Raw genomic sequence first — 21,087 nt, 5'->3', positions numbered from 1 at the left:
CTACTTTTGGACATGGCCGGTACGGAGATTAGTTTTTCCCTAGATTATGCATATTTGTTATGAAGTTATTTTATTTTTTATTGTTCCACTAGGCAGGGGGATAGAAAGAGAGAGGGAGGAAGAGATAACAAAAGCTTGTAAAAATAACAGCTAGCATAAATTGCAAAAATTATAGCCAACATTTATAAATTGCTGTAAAGTTTACAAAGCCCTTTACAAATATTATCTCATTTTATCTTCACAACAACCCTGGAAAAGGAGGCGCTATTATTATCCGCATTTAACAGATGAGGAAACTGAGGCAGAGATGGAGTGTCTTGTCCAGAGTCACACAACTAGGGGTCGTCTGAGGCTGGATTTGAACTTAGGTCTTCCTGACTCTACATCCAGTGCTCTATCCACTAAGCCACCTAGATGAGTGAGATTTAGTCCCAGTTTTCTGGGCAGCCAGCATGTGTCAGAGAAAGCACTTGACCTCAGGCATTCGTGACTCCATGCCCTACAGAAGGCTGACCCTTGCTTTGCACATGAAGGGTACTTAGCTTCCTAGATTGGAGGGAAAGAGGAAATTGAGGCTCATACAGTAACCAGCAGAGCTAAGATTCAACTCCAAATCTGGCTGGAAGCTCTAGGTGCTTTCCTCCATCATCAGCCTCAGGATGGCTGAGGCAGGATCAGCTGGAGCCTGAGCTGGGCCTGGAGGACTAAGGACTTCCCCAGCTCTCACCTTCTTGGTCCCATACATCACTTCCATGAATTTCTCTTCAGCATCCTGGAAGCGCTGATCCAGGAAAGAACTCGTTTTTTTCACCAGGTTCCAGATCATGTAGTTGTTCAGGAGGCTGTTGGCAAGAGGGGAGAACATGGGGAGTCAGAAGGGCCCTCGGATGCTCCCTCCTCCATGAAGCCTTGTTACTCATTCTGAATGTGAGTGGTGCATTAGAATATAAGAGCCTTGAGGGTAGGGACTGTCTCACTTTTTGTCCTTGTATCTTCAGTGCCTTGGCATGTCTGCCAATCGAGGGGTTTACTGGGAACTCCAAGCTACCTTCAAGGCTCAGCTCAGATGCTACCTACTCAAGCGTTCTTCCAGCATGTTCTAGGTGCCCTGCCCATCCCCCCAGCTACTTTGTGTCTAGGACCTAGATTCTCTCCAAAGAGAGGGCTATAAGCAGCTCCTTGGGGGCTGGGATGATTTCATGTTTGTCTTTGTATACCTAGCACGTTGCCTAGCAAGTAGTTGGTCCTTATACCTGTTAGGTATTATTTTTCAGTTGTGTCCGACTCTTTCTGACCCCAACTGGGGTTTTCTTGGCAAAGATACTGGACTGGTTTTCCATTTTCTTCTCCAGCTTGTTTTACAGATGAGGAAACTGAGGCAAACAGGGTTAAGTGACTTGCCCAGGGTCACACCCTTACGTAAGTGTCTGAGGCCAGATTTGAACTCAGGAAGATGAGTCTACCTGACTCCAGGCCCTGAACTCTATGCACTATGGTACCACCTAGCTGCTCTATAAATCTAATGTAGTTGAATCCCCTGTTCATCCCTCTCGTCCTCTTGGACCTCACCCAGTCAATCGATCAACCAACATTTATTAATCACCTACACTGTGTGTCTTCAGGCACTATGCTAAGCACTGAGGATACAAAGTGAAGCAAAGACACAGAGTTCCTGTCCTCAAGGAGCTCACTGTCTAATGGGGAAGATGGCATCCATGCAAGTAACGAGGCATAGATAAGACACAGACAGTGTAAATGGAAGGTAGCCTTGGAGGGCAGGTGCTGGTAGTAGTGGAGAGAGATATGGGGTGTCTGCCTTAGGTGGAATTTGGGCGGAGACTTTTTTTTTAAGGCAACGGGGGTTAAGTGACTTGCTCAAGATCTGAGGCTGGATTTGAACTCAGGTCCTCCTGACTCCAGGTCTGGTGCTCTATCCACTGCACCCCCTAGCTGCCCTGAATTTGGGCAGAGTCTTGAAGGAAGTCAAGGAAGCTAGGTGGAAAAGGAAGAGTATTCCACGCAAAGGCACAGAAGAGGGAAATGGAGTATAACGTGTGAGGGACAACAAGGATGCCAGTGTGGCCAGGTAGTAGAATGGGCAGAAGGGTGTCAAGTCTGAGAAGACTGGAAAGGTAGGAAGGTGTGAGGTTGTGAGGAGCTTCAGTTGCCAAAGAGAGGAGTTTATAGTTGATCCTGAAGGTAATAGGGAGCCACTGGAGTTTCTTGAGTGGGGTTGTGATGTAGTTAGACCCATGCTTTAGGAAAATCCCTTGGGCAGTCACATGGAGGAGGGACTGGTGTGGGGAGGGAGCACAGTTAGGGAGCTACTCAATAGTCCAAGCAAGAGGAGATAAATTTGCTTTAGACATAAGTCTGAATTTACTCATTCACATATGTGATGTTTCTCCTTAGTAGAATGTAAGCTCCATGAAGGCAGGGACTATTTGGCTTTTGTCTTTGGATCCTTGGGGCCTAGCCCCTTGGTTAGTACTTCATGAATGCTTAAGGGTTCATCCAAATTGTCTGATAACTACAATGTACTAACCAGGATTCTCAGCTCAGTCCCACTGCTGAGCAGAGGGGGCAGTAGAAGGGAAGATGATGGCTACTCTACAGTACCAAAGTGGATGGGTAGGGGTAGGGGAAGAGAGACGAAGGAAAGGGTATTAGGAGGAAATTCTGACCATCTAGCTACTCCATGATCTTCCTTTAGTCACTCATCCCTGGCCCACCCTGGGCCCTGTGTCTGTAGCTGTTAGCACTTTAGCTAAAAGATAATCTAAGCCCTCATTTTGAGGGCCACTCACACATCCTTCTGATGGCAGAGAATCACAGAATGTCAAAGATGGGAAGAGGAAACATGTGGAAGCTACAAAGAGACAGATCTTAGCCTGACATCAGGAAAGACGTCCTGACAATTGGAGTGAAATGGGATTCCTTGGGGAGTGGGAGGCTCCCCTTCAAGCAAAGTCAAATAAGCATTTCATGGGGAATCATGGGGGAGATTTCTATTTGGATACTGGCTGGGTGGGCTCTGAAGTCCTTCCAGGGTCTTGTGGAAGAAGTACTAGGTGTGGAGTCATAAAGCCAGAGACAGGCTTACTGCTCCTTTATCCCCTGGTTCTGTGGCCCTGGACTCTGTTTCATGATCTGTACAATGATGGGGGCTGGTTCTTCTGGCCCTACTTTTATGAACCTATAAGATTCGATGACCTTAGAGATTTCCTAATCTAACCCTTCATTGTACAGAGAAGAAGACCAATCACCAAAAGGGAGAAGGAATTTGCCCAAGGTCTTCCAGATGACACAGGTGAGACTTGCACCCAGTTCTTGTGTCTAAGTAAGACCTCTTTCTCTTGTACCTTGCTACAGTAACAATGATTCAGTCATGGTGCTGTGAGATTTATAGAAGGATATATTCATTCCTACTCAGCCAAGACTGAGATGGACAAGACAGCCAGACAGGAGTCGCCTGCTGCCTGGGTGAGCTCCTTCCTGGCATCCCCAAACAGGAGGATCACCTTACCATTTGTCTGTGTTGTTGATAAGGTTGGAGACTTGTTCCAAGTATTCCTTGGCATAGACCACCACAGGCTCTGATTCATTGATCTCCACGGGGTAGAACACAGTCGTAAGGAAGGGCATCCAGTCGATGGCAGGTGCCAAAACCTGGAAGAGAAGCCAAAGGTGTGAAACTGTCAGGCCAGTCAACTGTCACACCCCACATGGGTGCTAACCTTCATTCAGTGAATGCTTACAGGAAATTTTCCTCACCCGTAGTTTTGATTGTGGCCTCCCAAGCCTTGCCAATGAGATTTCTCGTTGGCAGACCTTTCTGTAGTCTCAGTAACACCTGGCACCATCAGGACTTGGCAGACTCACCTAATCAGAGCTGGAGCCAAGGGGCAGAGGATACAGAAGGCAGGCAGGCCCAGGGATAATGTGTCGGGCCCCACACCTCAATGGCTCAGCTGAAAAATTGTTTCATTCCAGGACTCTTTGTGATTGATAATGCTAATGGTATTATTCTCATCGTTAGCTACCTGTCCTGCCCCAAACTAAGGAAAGGTGTCAGAATATTCTAGAACTGAACTCTAGAGCTATGAAATGCACCCAAGAAAACACACAGTTACAAAGGAAAATGAAATATAGTTATCAAAATGTTTTTTTAAAAGTTTGTAGTCCCCAGGTTAAGAAACCCTGCCTGAGATCTCTTCTGGCCTGGACACTGTGTTCTCAGGACTCTCTTAGATCTGCCATTGTATTTTCTAAGAACATTTCTAGCTTTTTTTTTTGGAGGGGGGAAGGGCAGGGCAAATGGGATTAAGTGACTTGCCCAAGGTCACAGAGCTAGTGTTATGTGTCTGAGGCCAGATTTGAACTCAGATCCTTCTGACTCCGGGGCACTGTGCCATCTAGCTGCGCCAGGACATTTTTAGCTTTGACATTCTGTGTTCTAAGGGCCTTCCCAGTCTTGACATTCTGTACTTCTAGGGCCCTCCCAGGGCTGACTTTCCCTTTTCTAAGGTCTCACTTAGATCTGACAACTATTTTTTTAAATTTGTCTATTATTTTATTTTCCCCCACTTCCATGTAAAAACAGTTTTTAACATTTACTTTTAAAACTTTGAGTTCCAAATTCTTTCCCTTCTTCCCTCCCTACCCTATCCATCTCTGAGAAGGCAAGCAATTTGACATAGGTTATAGTTATACAAAACACTTCCATAATAGTCATGTTGACATTACCTATTATAAGGCCCCCTCCACCTTTGACATTATGTGTTCTAAGGGCCCTCCCAGCTCTGACATCCTGTGTTCTAAGGGCCCTCCCTGCCCTGAGACCCTGTGTTCTAAGGTTCCTCATATCTCTGACACCCTGTGTTCTAAGGTTCCTCCCAGCTCTGACATTCTATACTCCAAAGATTTCTAACCTTAACCTTTCTGCTTCACAGACCCTTTTGGCAGCCTGGCGAAGCCTCGTGGACTTCTCAGAATAATGTTTTTAAATACATAAACTAAAATCCATTTGGCTACAAAGGAAACCAATTACATTGAGTTATCTAAGCATTAACAATCAAAACCCAAACCAAATTGATGGATCCTAGATTCAGAATCCCTGCTCTAGTCTCTCTGGACTAGCTCCTTGGCTCTGGAGTTAGAAGGCATGGGGGTCCTTAGGAGTAGTGGCACCAGAAAGAACACTGAGGTTGTACTCAGAGGGCTTGAGCTCCAATCTCCACTCTGCTACTCACTACCTGCAGGATCATGGTCAAGGCATCTCACCTTTCTTTGTCTCAATTTCTTAATTGGTGAATTTTCAGGTGGCAGGTAGGTGTCTCTAATTCTATGACCCTGTGATAAAGGACCTTAGAAACCACTTAACTCAACCCTCTCATTTTGCAGATAGGGAAATTAAGAACCTGAATGGTAAGAGTAACTTGCTCAAGGTTAAGTTAGGTCAACTAGGGGACGCCACAGTGCCTAGAGTGCTGGGCCTGGAGTCAGGAAGACTCATCTTCCTGAGTTCAAATCTAGCCTTAGACACTTACTAGCCGTGTGACCCTAGGCAAGTCACTTAACCGCGCTTGCCTCAGTTTCCCCATCTGTAAAATGAGCTGGAGAAGGAAACAGCAAACCACTCCAGTATCTCTGCCAAGGAAACCCCCAACGGGGTCACAGAGAGTTGGACACAACTGAAGAACAAGGTTAAGGGCCAGAGGCAGGATTAGAACCTAGGTCTTTATTCCAAATCCAGAGGTCTTTCCACTACACCAGTGACGAGCTAATACCCCCTAGGAGCAGAACCTTTGACTCTTTTGTCTTCAAGTTATCAAGATCTATCAATTCCAAGTCAGCCACACGTCTGGCCCCGGCATCTCCTCCAGTCACCCTATGTCCCGCTCCATGCTCTATTCACCACGTCCCATTTCCTCATCACCGTCCCCCTGAACTTTGGAAACAGACTCCTCCCTCCCCCTTCAGGGTCACAGAATCTCGACTGTCCCTAAAGAAGCACACCCGCCATCCTCTGGGCCACCTCTTACCAGCAGGAAGCTTTCCCTGACATCCAGAGGAAACCTGCCTCCCTATTGGTCCTCGTTCTGTTCTTGGGGACCAAGCAGGACAAGCCACATCCCTCTTGTCCTTGAGATCCTTGAAGACTGCCCTCATGTCCCCCTTCAGTCTTCGTCCCCCCAGGCTAAACATCCCAGCTACTTCAGCCAATTCTTGTGCACGGTGCGTAGTAAGTGTGCAATAATTGCTTGCCAATCGTGGGGTTTGAACACAGGACCCATAATTCAAGATGCTCCACTATATCATACTGCTTCTCCTCCTGAAACTCCAGAGCAGGAAAAGAACACGTGCTGTCCTGACTCTCCACATCTCCAGTCACTTTGACCTCTCTCACTTGTTCCCTCTAATGCAGGTCTGGTGCTCAGTCTGACCCCCGAGAGCTCCCATGAAGGCCTCATCACAGATCCCCACAGCCCCTCTCGATTCCGGGTCATCGGCACTGTCTCCAATTCCAAGGAGTTCTCAGAACACTTCCAGTGCGCCCCTGGCTCCCCTTTGAACCCCCATCGAAAGTGTGAAGTCTGGTAGAGGTGAATCCAGGTGGAAGGAGAAGGATGGGGAGCTATGGGAAGGACAGGCAGGACAAAGACCCTGGGGGGAGGGGAGGGCCAGAGGGAGGGAATGAAACTGCTTGCCCCGTCTGTCCAGTACCGAGGGCTTTGCCCTGGCCCTCCTCCTTACCCAAGCACCCTCCCTCCCTGCCTTCGAAGAGCTCTCCATGGGAAGGGGACCCAAACTACCAAGGCCATCAAGTCTTACTCTCCCTTTTCACAGATGAGAAAACAGGCACAATTTCCATATTAAAAGAGAATAAAGATTTCTTTGGAGTTAAGATGAAGAAACGTAGGTCAGAACCATGCCATCTGGACTCTGACTCTTCTCCTCCTCCCAGTGGGATGCGGACTCTGCCCCTAAGTGTTTGGTACCGGACCATCATGACACATCCTCGTTATTACCAATACCAGACCACATTACAACACTGCAATGGCACTTCTTGGCCATCTCCAGACCATGCTGCCACTCCTCTGGGAGGGCTCCGTCACCCTCTACTTCCCCTTCATGCACTGTCCTCCCTTAGCAGAATGTAGACTCCTTCAGGGGAGAGACTGTCTTGATTGCTCATATTTTTATCTTTAGGACTAAACACAGTGTCTGGCACACAGTAAGCACTTAATAAATGCTCGATCATTTATTCATCTGTAGTAAAGCACAGTTTTCTCAACACAGTAGGTATTTTGTATTTGTTAAATGAAATGAATGACTATTCCAGTCATTCTGTGCCATAGGCAGGAGATGTATGGATGCTCTGATCAACTCACAATTTCATCCCTGAGAACATCACCTCCCAGAGCCATAACCACTCATTCTGGAGCCCCAGGCAAACACGAGGGCAAAACCCCTCTTTGGGGTTTTTTGTCTTTTGTCATTTTTGTCTTGGTCTCTCCAATGCCTAGAACACTATCTGGCACAGAGTAGGACCTTAATACATCCCTGTGGATTAACTGAAAGAGCCTTAGGACACAGAATGTTAGAAGAGACTTCAGGAGGTCCAACTGCATCATTTCAGTGGAGGAAAAGGATTTATAGAAGGAAACAGACCCATCAGAATGTAGCTCCTTGAGGACAGGGCCTGTCTTTCTTTTTGCCTGTATATGTATTCCCAGTATTTAGCTTTAGTAAGCATTTAAAAATGTAATTTTGAAATTTAAAGTTTTAAATAATTTTTAAATTTAAAATTAAATTAATAAATTATCTTTGCTTCCCTCCCTCCATTCTTCCTTCTTTCCTTTCTTTTTCTTTCTTTCATTCCTTCCTTCCTTTCTGACTAGCCAGAATCTGGGCTACAACCCAGGTCTCCTTCCTTCTTATTCCTGATTAGAAGAAAGGGATTAAGACTCCAGGAACATTTAAGATGAGCTTCTCCCTAGGAGTACTATTGTCCAGCTGCCCATCTTGCTCCTCTCTCCTCAGCCCCAGGATGCTGTTCATAAGGGCAAAGACCTAATTCCTGGGCACCCTGAGAAGCATCTGTAGGAACTATACCCAAGTGACTGCTGCTTTGTGTTCCCGTGATAGTAACTCTCAGACTCTGCTCGTTGGATCTCTTGAAACAAGGACCAGTAGGTTACGGCAGCCAGATGGTCTGAGCTGCTAAAGCTGCTTTGGGAAAATGAGTAAGTCTGCAGAAAGCCGCTGTTTGCTCATCTCACACAGCCCTCCCACACAGGGTCAGGAACGTTAAGCAAACTAAAGTGATGGGAACTCTCTGGTCTAAGTCCCTGGATGGCGTGCTTCTATCCTGCCATCACCTTCCGCTGCCCCACTCCTCTAGGAAAAGCAAGTGTTTTGGGGAGGGAAATTCTCACAATGGATCTACAAGGCAAGAAGGTAGAAGGAGGGCAGAATATAAAAAGCTCTGGGAAATTTATTTCTCTACTTGAAAATCTTTTTTAAAAATTTGTTTTTCAACGAAAAAAAATTGATTTTCTCCTTCCCACTCTCCCCACCCCACTAGAAAAGAAAAACAAAACCCCTGGAACAGACATGCATAGTAATGCAAAACAAATTCCCATGATGATCATGTCTGAAAATGTATGTCTCGGGGTGGCCAGATGGTGCGGTGAATAGAGCACTGGCACCTGGAGTCAGGAGGACCTGAGTTCAAATCCAACATCACTTGATCACATGTATTAGCCGTGTGACCTTGGGCAAGTCACTTAACCCCAATTGCCTTGCTTTCCCCCCTCCAAAAAAACTGTATGTCTCACTCTGTATTCTGTCAGGGGGTGGTTAGCACACCTCCTCACTGGTCCTATGGAACCCTAGTTGGTCATTGTATCAATCAGAGCTCTCCCGTCTTTCCAAGTTTTGTGTCTGCCATTTTGTCATTATCCTGTTTTAAAATTTTCACTTCCGGCTCTGCCCCTGCCTGGCTGCATGACCTGGATGAGTCTTCTCTTGGTATCAATTCGCTCCCCTTTAAAATAATGGGAGACAGGAGGCAGTGTGGTGGAGGAGAGGGTTCTAAGGCTGTGGTCAGGAGAGACCTGAGTTGGAATTCCCTCTGTCTCTCATCAGCTGTGTGACCATCAGCCAATGGGCCAACGGGAAGAATGTTGGATTTGGAGTAAAAGGTCTCGGGTTCAAATCCTAACCGGTCACCTACTACCTCTATGACTTTGGGCAAGGTAACGACCCTCTGAGTCTTAGTGTCTGCAAGTGAGGGGCTAGATGACCCTGAAGGTCTTTGTCAGCTCTAACTCAACAATGATGATGATGATGCTAAGAAGTTGTTGCTTTAATTTTGTGGGCCTCAGTTTCATTCCTGTAAGATGGGGATTCTGATAAAGAATCAAAGAATATGAGATTTGGAAGTAGTTGTCTAGTCTAATGCTGCTGTCATCTGTCCTTTGCTTTTGAAGAGAACCAGTGGCATCATGGGTGACATCTTAGCTTGCAAGTGGACTGGATTTAAGTGAGGCTGATGGCTCACTCTCTCTTGTCCAGTGCCAAGACAAAAGTCAAGATGGCTGATGGCTGGGATACAGTGAGTGACCCTGGCATCTTCTATGTCTGACCAAGCTCTAAGCTCCATGGCCCCTGCTTCAGCTGCCTTTATGGCCTCTGGAACAAATGGTTTTCATCCTCTTATTCCACAGGGGGAAGTCTTCACGTGCTGGGGGTAGACAGTGCCCCTGTCCCCCACCTCATCCATGGGTTTGCAGTCTGTTGGCATATACACAAAAAGAATGCCTCACTACACCACACCTGCCAAGGCTTCCAAGGTGGCAGGACCCGCTGCTTTTCTCACAACTATCCCACTTTGTGGTAGCTGTCCAGTCATTTCAGTGGGGTCTGACTCTTTGTGACCCCATTTGGGGTTTTCTTGGCAAAGATACTGCAGTGGTTTGCCATTGCCTTCTCCAGTTTATTTTACAGACGAGGAAACTGAGGCAAACAGGGTTAAGTGATCTGTCCAGCTGGTAAGTTTCTGAGGCTGGATTTTAACTCAGGGAGATGAGTCTTTCTGACTTCAGGCCTGGCATTCTATCCACTATGTCACCTAGGTGCCCCCATTTTGGGACTATTCTAATTATTATGGAGGATTTCCTGACATCTGGCCAAAACTGACCTTTCTGCAATATCTCCATTGCAGAGGTTCTGCCCTCTGGGACCGAGCAGAGTAAGGCCAATCTCCCCTCCACATGACAGGCCTTCTCTTCCATGGGTTAAACAGCCTTGGTTCTTTCAGCCATTTCCCATAAGACATGAACTCTAAGGCTCTTGCCCATTCCTGGGGAAGAGGGTCCTTTCCATTAGTGTTAGGTGACAATATCTCTTTGGAGAGGCAGCATGTGGATGAGGAAAGAACCCTGGGCTTTGGACCTGATTCCCCTGGCTCTGCCAGCCATTAATTCTTGTGATTGACCATGGACAAATGATTTCATCTCTCCGAGATTCCATTTCACTTCCTGTAAAATGGGGACAATAAAACCCTACCCACCTACCTAATAAGGTTGTGAGGATGAAATATGAGCATATGGGTAAAGGCCTTTATAGCTTTATAAGGTGCTTTATAAAAATACCAGCTATTATTGGCTATGAACCTTCCAGACAGAATGTACTTGTTTAGGCTGACTTCACCCACAGCATAGCTTGTAAACATTGATGGTGTCCTACAGTGGGCATCCATCGCCTGGGAAATGAATTCACTGTGACGTGTGAATGTGTGCCAGATTATTATTGAACCCTAAGAAACATATTTGAGGAATTAAAAGAAATACAGGGTGGGGCGGCTAGATGGCACAGTGAATAGAACACTGACCCTGGAGTCAGGAGGACCCAAATTCAACTCTGGCCTCAGACACCTAACACTTACTAGCTGTGTGACCTTGGGCAAGTCACTTAACCCCAATTGCCCTGCCCTCACCCCTCCAAAAAAAAAATACAGGAAAACTCAATACAGACAAATGCAGAGCAAAATGAGAACAGAAACAATGGGCATGGGGTGTAATGGATAGAGCACTGGACCTGGGAATCAGAAAGATCTGAGTTCAGATTCCACCTTAGACAATAGCTAGGTAGTCAGTCAGGCAATAAGCAATTATTAAGCACTTTCTGTGTGCCAGGTAGTAAGGGTGCAAAGAAAGACATAAACATGGTCCCTGTTTCAAGGAGTTCCTTTCCCGATGAGGAAGAAAAGAAGCAAACAACTACGTACATAGGAGATATGTACAGGGTAAATGAGGATGTGTTAACGCAACTTTTATTTTTTAAAGAAGAAAAAAAATCAGTATTGGATTCCAAAGCCATCACAAGTCAAGATTTAAAAATCACTCGAAGTGACTGTGAAAAAACCAGTGTGATGTTTGGCATTTGGTTTCAGTTTGGGAAACAAGGGGGAGAGATGGTGTCAGAAAACAAGGAAGGAATAGTTTTACTTGGGGAAATAAGAAAGTCTAAGAGGGTAGCAAGGCAGAAGGAGCACAGGATTTGGGGCAGGTAGATCTGGGTTCAAATCTTAACTCTGATACTCACTAGTTGTGTGGCCTTGGCCCAGTCATTATAGCTCTCTGAGCCATCTGTAAAGTGGGGCCATTAATCCTTGTCTTGCCTACTCTTTGGCGTTATTGGGGGGCAAGCGCTGGGTAAATGCCTCAAAGGACCAGAGAAATGTGAACTATCAGAATGTCTGGAATCCATTTTAGTGAGGAAAATCAGGAAACTGACAAAGATGGTCTTTTTAGATGAGTAGTGATCAATTGACTAGCATTTATTAAGCACCTACTATGTACTGGTCATTGTGGATGCTAAAATTCACAGATTACTAAAAGGGAGTGGGACGGTTTTCAAGTTTCCTTAAACGGCAGGGGCCTCAAGGACTCTGAATCAAGGACTCTGAATCACCCTGGGGTGGGGCTAAAGGAAGGAAGAGGATCTGTGATGCTGTCAGAGCAGGGAACCCCTTCTACTAATGCATATCCCAAGACCCCTTCATTCTAGTGCCTCCCCTCTCCTCATTATTTCCTATTTATCCTATGTATGTATGTATGTATACACACACACACATTTCTTTTCTTGTTGCCTCCTCTCAGACTTGGAGACCAGCTCTCTACCCACAATGACCTTTTCTGCCTCACACTCACTGGCTGAATTTCGTGATCAAGGATGAGGGGCTGTCACTGTCTTATTCATGACAGGAGGATGACCATAATAAGGCCCTCCCCTGGGTGGGTTCTGTCCATCTGGGAAAAGGTGGGAGAGGTTCTCTTCCCCATCACTCAGGAAGCATCAGATGAGGCTTTTTTGTACCTCTCTGATTTATTGATCAGTTGTTTCTATGAGTTAGGGTCATCAGGGTTTCATTGTTTTGAAGACATAATAACGTGTGTGAGTTTAGAATCGGCATGAGTTACCATGCAGTGTTAAATGGCCCTGTCTTCTTGGAGACCCTGCACCTATATGTATGTGATATATATACACATATACATATGGCATATGTATATAATTTCCTTTGAAACTCACAATAACCCTGTGGGGTAATGAGACCTAGAAATGCCAAGGGGTAAGGAGCTGAAGCAACACTCAACCTCAGGTCTTTCCTTTCCTCCTCCCCTCCCCTTCCCTCCTCTTCCTCCTTCCATTCTTCTCTCCTTCCTTTCCCTCTTTCCCTTCCCTTACTTTCCCTCCCCAGCTGCCCTTATTGGGGACCACATGGGCTGACTCCATGGTTGGGTCTCTACCACTGTCTAGTGCCAGGAGGTTCTCTACCCACCCACATCTGGAGGGTCCTAGAATCTCAGCTCTAGAGCTAGAAAGGACTTCAGAGGTGACCCGAGTTCAGCCTGTTCATTGGACAGACTTGCCCAAAGTCACAGTAAGAAGCAGAGCTGGATTTGAACCTGCGTCTGCTGGCTCCAAGTTCAGTGCTTTTTTCCACTAACTGTGGTCTTTCCACTAAGTATGGTTTCTTATCTCCTTACTATATAGTACCAAAGCTTGGAACATGCGGCACCAGGCGAAATGAAGTGACGGAGGCAGATTTGCAGGGAGAGCCGGCACCGTCCTCTGCTCCTGGAAGGGGTGGCTTGGAGAAGAAGCTGCCAGCCCCACCCCCACCTCAGCCACCTGGGGTGCTGGGAGCCTCACAGCTGGAACTGCCCTAATGAACGGGACACAAACAGCTTGACCTTCTAAGGCTGCAGAAGGAAAACAGTGCCAGATGTCTCCTCTGGCAACAGGGGCCACGGATCTCCCTCCCACCACCCTCTGTCAATAGCTTCTGCCTCCACTGCCTGGCATCACCTGCCACCTCCCAACGTTTACAGATTCAGAGTGTGTTCTTGGACATTTTGGTTCCTAAGGTAAGAGGTGTAAAACGCCCCTGTGATCTCCATGTAGGAGACTATTGGCTCCACAAAGGGGAGGTGGGAAGAGGGAAAAGGCCTGGATTTAGAGTCAGAAGGCCTGGATGATCTGTCTATCCTGTTCTAAATTAAGCATTTAAAGGTTAAAGCTGCAATAAGACTTTTAGCCTGTAAAAGACACAGTCCCTGCCAGCAAGGGGTCATCCAGGCATGGTGACAAGCTGAGATGCACAAACATATATCTGAAGCATTGTCTAGAAGTAAGTCATTCCTATTCTGCTCCAGAAAATAAGGATACTGGGTGGATGGAATAGGAAGGCAGATTTAGAGCAATGTAAGCTCCTAACCACCAGAGTTGCCCCCCAAAGTGGAATGGGCTCCCTTGGGAGACAAAGAGCTCTCTATCACTGGAAGTCTGGTTAGATGGCGTAACCACTTGTCAAGGGAATTGCAGAGCATTCATTCATTCATCCCTTCATTCAACTGGACCCCAGGATCTCAATATGAACCTCAGAGGGCATCTAGTCTAGATCCTAGTGAGATTAGACAGTTGCAAAAAAGCATCATTTGATCCTCGCTCAGCTGATGATGTAGCCAGGGACCCTCTGGAGTCCTGTCAGGCTGACAGTATGTGGAGCTCTGAGCAATGACAGGAGGCATTCCATGCTCAGTGATGGGTGAGTGGACCCAGACATTATTGTGTCACAGGAGCAAAGCAGGGAGAAGTCTGAGGAGGGCAAGCCTGAAGGAGGCTGGATTTGAGCTGGGCCTTGAAGGCTGAGGAGATTTAGCTGGAAGGAGATGGGAAGGAGAGGATGGAGGGAAGAGGAAAGTTTTCTTTCAAGTGGGGGAACAAAAACAGAGTAAAGGAAGGGGAATGTGGTAGAAGGGTCAACAAGGAGCTAATAACCAGAGTTCCTAACTGGTCTCACAGTAGGCATGCACTCTCCCCTCACAGTAGGCATGCACTCTCCCCTCCCCCCAATACACATCGACACAGACACACACACAGATACACAGACACAGACACACCCCCCCAACACTCCCCCCCGCCCATTACACAACAGGGTGAAACGTCAAGTCAGGCACTTGACATGCACTTGTCTGAGTGAGGACACTCTTATAAACTATGTGTCTTTGGAGAAATCATTGCTCCTTCTCTGACTTTCTGTTTCCTCATCTGTAAAATGGGGATAATAAGACTCACACGAGCTACCTGAAAGAAGGCAGTTGTGAGGACTGAATGAGAATATCTGCAAAGCCCCTTACAAGTCTTCATGCCCTACAGGGATATAAGCTAATAAGTTTTCTGAGACTCAATTTCCCCATCTGTAAGGTGGCAATAATAATCTTTGTAATAGCTGCCTTGGAGGGTTGTAGTAAGGAACAAATGACAAAAATAACCTTAAAGTGCAGTATGGATGAGAAGTACCAATAATTCTGAGCCTCAGTTTCATCATCTATAAAATGGGGCTGATGCTACCTGTATAAGCTGTCTAGGACCAGAGAATTTAGAGCTGGACGGGCCCTCAGTGCTCAGCAGGTAGCAGTGAACAGAGTGGGCATCCTGCGAATGCTGTTTGAGAAGCCTGGTCGTCACAGGATTGGAAGGAACTTTAGGGACCCTCGAGGCCAAATGCTTGTCACCTGAGGTCCACCGACCCAGATTTTAGGAGGTCTGCGAACTCAAGTGCTTTTTTAAGCCTGATAACCATGTTTCTATACAAGTAATTTCTCTTACAATCCTGCATATTTAACTTTGTTCATTTAAAAACCTTATTCTGAGAAGATGCTACTCAAGGGGACCATGACACACAAAAAGGTTAAGAACCTCTGATCTGGTCTAATTTCCTCATTTTGTTTTAATATTTCCTCCCCCAAAGTGGGAAATGGTTGTACAAAGATTAGTATTCCTATCTTGCAAAGGAGGGAACTGAGGCTTACACAGGGGAAGGGGTGAACCTATGATCGTGCAGCTAGCCAAGAGCTCAAAAAGCTGTTATAAATTTACAGTTGGCAAACTGTTAATGCATGAAATAAGACATTCAAGATTGTTCATGTTGTCCAATTGCCTTCACACAGAGCAGTGGGAACCACTAGGTGGCAGCCTTAAGTCATTGTGAAGCTAGCCATGGACTCTTAGCTGAAATCACAGAATCTCCTCACTAGAATCATGAAATCTTAGCAATGGAGTCACAGAATCTCAGAATGGCAATCAGAGAAGTTCAGAATTAGAATCATAGAGTCTCAGAACTAAAAATCACAAAATCACTGTAATTATAGAATTTCAGAAGTGCAATCACAGAAGCTCAGAACTAAAATCACAAAACTTTTTTTTTTTTGCTTTTTGGAGGACAATTGGGGTTAAGTGACTTGCCCAAGGTCACAGGGTAAGCCTTTTTTAGGCTAAATGTTCCTGTTCCCTTCAACTAATCCTTAAACGGCACTGACACAACAACACATTAGTGACAGTTCAATGTTGACAGTTTTTTAAGGAGAGAAAACTTGGAGGAGAGAAGAGGAGAAAAACCCCATTTGAGTGTGGACCCCAAAAGAAGTCCAGCAGGGTCTGAGCCAAACACAGGGCTACCGCCCTCTGCCAGTAGAGACAATCTGGGTACCTTCAGTTCTCTGGCAGACACTTTGTGGTAAATGACCTCCTCGTCTCGGCGCTTCTCCTGGGGAATGGTGATGTTGGCCAGGGCTGTCTCAAAGTTCAAGATCTGCTGCATCTGGTAACGAATGGATTCCTCATCTCCCCCTCCTAGGAGCTTGCCCAGCTGCACCATGTAGTTCAGGTAGCCTGTCAGGACCTGGAAGAGCCAAGGTGACATAGTCAAGGGCCAGTGGATAGGGAGCTGGAGGAGGACCTGCATTCTAGTCCTCCCTTGGCCACTAACTCTCTGTGGGAGGTTGGGCAAGGAAGTCACTTCCCCTCTCAGGACCCATTTCCTTGTCTATAAAATGAGGGCCTTGGGCCAGATGACCTCTGGGGTCCTCTCCAGCTCTAGATTAAGATTCCCATTCTTTTTTTTAAATTAAATTTTCTTTTTCTAATGAATAAAAATCTCTTTTATCTCTCTCCCGCTTCCTATGCTATTGGAAAAAAAAAAACTCTTGCAAAAAAAAAATTATGGTAAAAACAAAAGTAAATCCCTGAATGGGTCATGTCCCAAAATATATGTCTCTCTTTTTTGGAAGGGGGAAGGCAGGGAAATTGGATTTAAGTGATTTGCCCAAGGTCACACAGTTAGTAAGTGGTAAGTGTCTGAGGCCAAATTTGAACTCAGGTCCTCCTGACTCCAGGGCTGGTGCTCTATTACCCCAATATATATCTCATTTGACCCCATACAGATTGGAATCCCTTTCCACATTTTGCCTATGAAGTCTTCCCTGGTCCCCACAACTGGAAATGATTGCTTATTTTTCCAATCACATGCTTCATTGTACTCTTCTTATGAATGTACCATATTCTAGTCTATTTTACATTTTATTTATTTGTGTACATGGCTTATTTCTCCCGCTAAAATGTGTTTCACCCATCCTGGTATCTACCTTCACCCCAGTGTCATGAACAGTGAAGTGCACACAGTAGGCACTCAATACATGTTTGTTGAATGAAAGAAAGGTGTGGCCTTCCAGGGCTGGGGAAGGGAACCTTGCTTGTCTCTGTTCCTTCACAGAATCCCAGAACATCAGGGCTGGAAAGTGAATGGGAGGACAGCACACTAGACAGGGGATCATGCCCACCTCTGCCTCGGCTCAGAATGAGGACTGACCGCAAGTCTAAGTCTGCCTCTCTGCAATTGGCACACAGGCCCCCTGGTTCTACCTTCTGGGGCCAAGCAGAACAAAAGTTAAGGGTTTATCCCATGACAGACCAAAGATGGATCTCCCCTTGCCACTTCCACACCCAGCCCACCCCCCGGCCCCGCCTCCTCTTCTCAGGGCACACATCCAGCCAACAGCTAGTTCTTTTAAACCAGGAGTTCTAAACTTCTTTTGGGTCTTTAACCTTTTGGGGGGGGGCAGCTTGGTGACAGGGGTCACCAAGAGTTGGAAAATGACTCAACAACAACAGTACCCTAAATGTCTTTTGTGTCATGGACACCTTGGGCAGTCTGGGGAAGCCCAAGCGCTCCTGCTCAGAATAATGTTTTTAGATGCAGAACATAAAATGAACAGAATTACAAAGGAAATCAATGATATTAAAATACAGTAATTAAAAAATATATTTTTTAAATGAAGAACCTGTACTTTCAATGTTCCTCGTACAGCCTGGTCTCTAGGCCCTTCATGATTCTGGATACTGCCTGCCTTCCTCTGGATGCTCTGACCTATCTAAGTCCTTCCTAAATGTAGGGGGCCTAGAGAGGAGACAATGCTCCAGACATCGTTGTCTCAGTCTGACCAAGGGGGAAGACAATGAGACATTCACCTCCCAGATCAGCTCTGGCCACAACGTCTCTAAACGCAGCCGAAGATGGCTTTTTTGGCAAATACCTCACATTGCTGACCTTGCAAATCCCTTAAAATCCCACAGGCCTTTAAAAAAAGAAAAAGGATGCTTTATTATAAATTTAATCATTTAACATTAAGCCTTGATGAGATAAGTTATACTTGTTTTAAGACTAGTTACATTTGTAGAATGAATTTCAACACTCAGACATTCATTCATTTAATAATCATTTATTTTTCTTTCCCATACTAGGCAGGCAAGCTTGGTGAAACACTGCCCAGGGGCAATTCCCATTGAAATAGAGAGGAAACTCATTTGTCTCCTGCTCTGGACCTTATCTGACTTGTTCAGGGAAGACTCCTTTTTGGCCCAGGGGGTTTAGTGCTAATTTCCCATCAGCCAAATGGCACCTTTGCTCTTTGCTAGCTTTCAACACTCTCTGGTGGGGATGGGCTCAGAAAAAGGGCCTTCTGGAGGGGAGGGGAGACAAGAGGAGGGAAGGGAAAGAAAGAGGAATAGGAGGGGTGGAGAGAGGAGAGATGAGGTCTTTGCACCTGGAGAAAGTGACCTGGGACCATGAGGAACTAGGATCTCTGATCAGAGATGCTCACCTTTTCATTTTCTGTCTTATTCAGATAATAATCTCTTGAAGGTAAGCCTAAGCCAGACTGGTCCACCTAGAAGAAAACAAAAGAGATGCTGGTGATCATCAAGAAAAGACCCATATGTATCTCGTTTCTCAAATTTATAGGGAATTGGGCCATATTTATAAAAAAAATAAGTCATTCCCCAATTGAAAAACGGAAAAGGATATGAAGTTTTCAGAAGAAGAAATCAAAACTCTCAATAGCTAGAAGAAAAAATTCTCTAAATCACCATTGATTAGAGAAATGAAAATTAAAACAATTCTTATGTACTGCCTATCAGATGCGCTAACATGACAGAAAAGGAAAATGACAAATGCTGGTCGGGATGTGGAAAAAATAGGGACAATGATGCACTGTTGGTGGAGTTGTGAACTGGTCCAACCATTCTGGAGAACAATTTGGAGCTATATCCAAATGGCAATCAAACTGTGCATACCCTTTGACCTATACAGTGGTATTGCTAGTCTATATCCCAAAAATATCAAAGACAAGGGAAAAGGACCTATATAGAGAAAAATATTTATAGCAGCTTTTTGTAGTGGTAAAGAATTAGAAGTTGAGGGTATGCTCATCAACTGGGAATGGCCAAACTAGTATATGATTATGATAGAATACTATTGGAATGTGCTATAAGAAATGACAAGTGGGATAGTTTCAGAAAAACCTGGGAAGACTTATATGAACTGTTGCAAAGTGAAGTGAGCAGAACCAGGAGAACAGTATACCCAACAACAGCAATACTATATGATGATCAATTGTTAAAAATATAGCTATTTTTTTTTTTTTGCATTTTGGAGAGGGGAAGGTAGGGCAATTGAGGTTAAGTGACTTGCCTAAGGTCACATGGCTAGTTTTGTGTTAAGTATCTGATGCCGGATTTGAATTCAGGTCCTCCTGACTCCAGGGCCAGTGCTGTATTCATTGCGCCACCTAGCTGCCCCGAGATTTAGGTATTCTAATCAATACAATGATTCAAGACAATTCTAAAGGACTTAAAGGGAGAATCATTTCTGGGGACAGAAATGATGAACTCTGCATGCAGACCGAATCACACTTTTTTCACTTAACTTAATTTTTCTTGCTTTTTTTGGTTGTTGTTATTTGCAACATGGCTAATATGAATGTTTTCCATGATTTCACATGTATAACTGATATCTTATTAGTTTCCTTTTCAATGGGTGGAGGAGGGGCTGGAGGGAGGGAGAGAACTGAGAACTCAAAATTTTAAATGAATGTTAAAATAAATAATATAATTTAAAAAAAAATGTATGTCAAAGTCATTGCCGAATCGAATCATGATGTTGGCGAATGAAACTGGATATGGATTTCAAGTGAGTCCCTTCTCTTTGAATCTCACCTTTCTAATCTGGGAAGGGAAATACAAGTCCAGGTTGGGAGAGGGGGACAGGCACAAATGTCCTGGGCAGGTAACATGTCAACTGCCCAGAGGTCTTCAGCCAGGCAGGACTGTTCAAGGGCTAGATGGTTTTTTTATACAATTTAGAAGTTGGGGCCCTAAATGGCTCAGGGTGGGGGGTGGGAGGTGGGAGGGTGGAACTCACCTGAATCACATTGCTGTTGGAGTTCTTTGAGTCGGCACTGACATAGACAGAGAAGAAAGGGGAAGCACGATAATGAGCAGTGACCACCTGCAGGGTCTCCTGGAAATTGTCCTTGTCCCATGGGCTAGTGATATTCCAGCCACCAAGCTATGGGAAATGAGAGAGAATGGGGGGGAGATTCTTGAGGACCTGGTAAGAGCCCCTGCTTAATCACACTGGGACAATAACAATAGTGGTCCATATTGCCATAGTCCTCTGAGTTAGGGTATTAGGATTCTCATTTTACAGATATGGAAACTGAGGCCCAGAGAGGGAAGGAAACTTGCCCAGGGACACAAAGCTAGTGAGTGTCAAAGCTAGAATTCAAATTCAAGGGTCTCCTTATTGCAAGACTCAAGCCTCCCTGAAGTTAGATGGGAATAAGAGACAATAAGATCCAGTAAGGAGGGGAGTGGGCACTAGGATAAACATGTATGAGGGTCACTGTTATGCAGTGGCCACAAGTCATGGTTCAGAGAAATAAAAAGTGATGGTTATATTTTTCTTTTAAGGGAGATACACAGAATGTCCGAGTTGGGAGGGCCCTTAAAACACAGACGGTTAGAGCTGGGAGAGTCTTAGAACCCAGAATGGCATGGTTTGGAGGGGCCTTAGAACAGAGAATGTTAGGGCTGCAAGGGGCCTTAGAACAGAGAGTGTCAGGGCTGAGAGGGGCCTTAGACCTCAGAATGGCAGAGTTAGGAAGGTCCTTAAGGCCCCTTAGCTCACAGAATGTCAAGGCTGGGAGACGCCTTAGGACATAGAGTGTCAGGACTGGGAGGTCCCTTAGAACAGAAAATGTCAAGGCTGGTGGAGCCTTAGAACAGAAAATATCAGGGCTGGGAGGGCCTTAGAACATAGATTGTTAGGGCTGGGAGGGTCTTAGAACATAGACTGTCAGGGTTGGGAGGGTCTTAGAACACAGACTGTCAGGGTTG

The 21,087-nt window shown here is 45.5% G+C and overlaps 1 protein-coding gene across 5 annotated transcripts in view; it reads right to left on the bottom strand.

Annotated features, from left to right (window-relative positions):
* ECE1 (endothelin converting enzyme 1) overlaps positions 1–21,087 on the bottom strand; it is a 191,373-nt gene that overhangs the window by 41,183 nt on the left and 129,103 nt on the right. For all 5 annotated transcript variants that reach the window (XM_069079292.1, XM_069079290.1, XM_069079294.1 and 2 more), the window contains 5 exons: positions 20,111–20,257; positions 18,513–18,578; positions 16,064–16,255; positions 3,527–3,669; positions 728–842 (listed from right to left, as the gene is read on the bottom strand). In XM_069079292.1, the coding sequence (XP_068935393.1) occupies positions 728–842; positions 3,527–3,669; positions 16,064–16,255; positions 18,513–18,578; positions 20,111–20,257 (663 nt within the window). The remainder of the gene's footprint in view (positions 1–727; positions 843–3,526; positions 3,670–16,063; positions 16,256–18,512; positions 18,579–20,110; positions 20,258–21,087) is intronic.

The sequence above is a fragment of the Petaurus breviceps genome, unplaced genomic scaffold, assembly GCF_028583685.1.
Source record: "Petaurus breviceps papuanus isolate PSGF00001 unplaced genomic scaffold, PetGlider_PUasm1.0 91041, whole genome shotgun sequence".
Taxonomy (NCBI): Eukaryota; Metazoa; Chordata; class Mammalia; order Diprotodontia; family Petauridae; genus Petaurus; species Petaurus breviceps.
The sequence above is the reverse complement of the archived record's forward strand: the minus strand, read 5'-3'. Positions and strand labels throughout refer to the sequence as shown.